This window comes from Canis lupus, chromosome 18, assembly GCF_011100685.1.
Source record: "Canis lupus familiaris isolate Mischka breed German Shepherd chromosome 18, alternate assembly UU_Cfam_GSD_1.0, whole genome shotgun sequence".
Classification (NCBI taxonomy): domain Eukaryota; kingdom Metazoa; phylum Chordata; class Mammalia; order Carnivora; family Canidae; genus Canis; species Canis lupus.
Window position 1 is genome coordinate 41,347,434 of NC_049239.1, and position 1,952 is coordinate 41,349,385.

At 38.8% G+C, this 1,952-nt stretch overlaps 1 protein-coding gene across 1 annotated transcript; it reads right to left on the reverse strand.

Moving 5' to 3' along the window:
- Positions 1–468: 468 nt before the first annotated feature.
- Positions 469–1,383, reverse strand: LOC119864126 (olfactory receptor 4C11-like). The gene has a single exon (XM_038562476.1). The coding sequence runs from the start codon at positions 1,381–1,383 to the stop codon at positions 469–471; it is 915 nt and encodes a 304-aa protein (XP_038418404.1).
- Positions 1,384–1,952: the final 569 nt, after the last annotated feature.

The following is a 1,952-nucleotide window of genomic DNA, read 5'->3' on the forward strand; positions in this document are numbered from 1 at the left end:
CAGCCCCCTACATTAAGTTCCAGTTACATATGGATTAGCACCTTGACCACATTCATTACATCTAGAATAAAACCTAGACACAGAATTTGTGTGTGCTCACACACACAATCATTCTCTCACTAGTTAGTGCATTACCTTCTGAAAGCAAATTGAATCAGGAAGCTAAATTTTCATGTGAATATGACCCAGATGTGAATACCATTCAACTAAGGTCTATGATAGGTTTTTCAAAGTGCTTTGGACTATAAGTAATCCTATTTTAATGCAATCCTCTCAGAATATGGAGTCTATACACTTATTAATATTTATTAATATTAACACAATTAAATATACAAAAAGCATGATTAAAAATTACTAATTGATCGCATTCCCCAAAGAGAAATATTTTATCTTTCCTGTCCATGAAGGAAAACCAAGCTGTTAAGTTAATATACATAAGGATCCCTGATTACCATGTATCAAGAGAAGTCATACTTTGCTACACCATAACATTTTCATGGCAATTTTCACTTCCGCATTTCTCAGTGTGTAGATCAGAGGGTTGAGCAAGGGTGTCCCAATGGTATAAAACACAGCCACCACCTTGTCTACTGGAAATGTGGTTGCTGGGCGTGTATATATGAATATACATGGGCCAAAAAATAGGACAACCACAATAAAATGGGAGGTGCAGGTCGAAAGGGCTTTTCGCCTTCCTTCTGCACTGTAGTTTCTCAGAGAGTACAAGATGGTAATATAGGAGATAAGCAGAATTATGAAACTCACCATGCATATGGCTCCACTGTTAGTAACAACTAGCAAATTTATTACATAAGTGTCCATGCAAGCAAGTTTCAACAAGGGCTGCAAGTCACAGAAATAGTGATCAATCACGTTGGGACCACAGAAAGGCAATCTCAAAGCCAGGACAATTTGTGCCGAAGAGTGGATACAGGATCCCACCCAACCCAGAATCACCAGCACACTGCAGACATGCCTGTTCATGATGGTTGTGTATCGCAAGGGCTTACAAATGGCTACATAGCGATCCAAAGCCATCAGTATCAGCACGAAGATTTCCATGCATCCAAAGAAATGGGCTGAAAACACCTGAGTCATGCACTCGTTGTAGGAAATGGTCTTCTGCTGAGAAATGGCATCTACAATCAACCTGGGAGCTGTGGTTGTAGAGAAGCAGGCATCAGCAAAGGACAGGTAAAATAGGAAGAAGTACATGGGACTCCCAAGGGTCCTGCTTCTTTTAATAGTCACTACAATGAGAAAGTTTCCCAACAGTGTGGCAAGGTAAAACATCAAGAAGACCCCAAATATTGCTTTCTGTTTTCTTGGATCCTGTGTCAAGCCAAACAGAATGAATTCATTCACACTGCTGTTCATCGCCATAGTAGTGTCTATAGGTAAGGTGAACTTGATAAGACCTTAATCTGCAAAAGAAGAAAAGAAGTAACATCTTGGGGAGATCATTGGGCTGACCTCTGAATTCCTTATTTTGTTCCATGTTCCATGTTCCTCCAACTTCCTTTAATCCCTATGAATCTTTGTAAATCTGCAGAAGTCCCAGCCTCTCCCAGATCTCTCTATTCATTCAGAAACTAACCCAAATGGATCAAAGCCTTTGCATTTGGAGAATAAAAAGTCTATATCCTTTAAAAATTTTGATTCCTACCAAGATTGAAAATGGCAAAACTTGTACTTTCCTTGGTCAGGTGCCTTAACTGCCTTGAAATATGGCCTTCGTCTGAAAATATATACCCAATAGTGCCCTACTTTACTTTGAGTGTCCCAAAGACGGAAAAAGATTTTTTTTATGATCACATATACACACATCTAGTTCATGTATTATGCATTTTATCTATGTGCTTTGAAATCTGAAACACTATTCCGATATTATTTAGCACTCATAGTGTTGGAGAAACCTCCTGAAGAAAATATCCTCAGTTGAGTTCACCTAT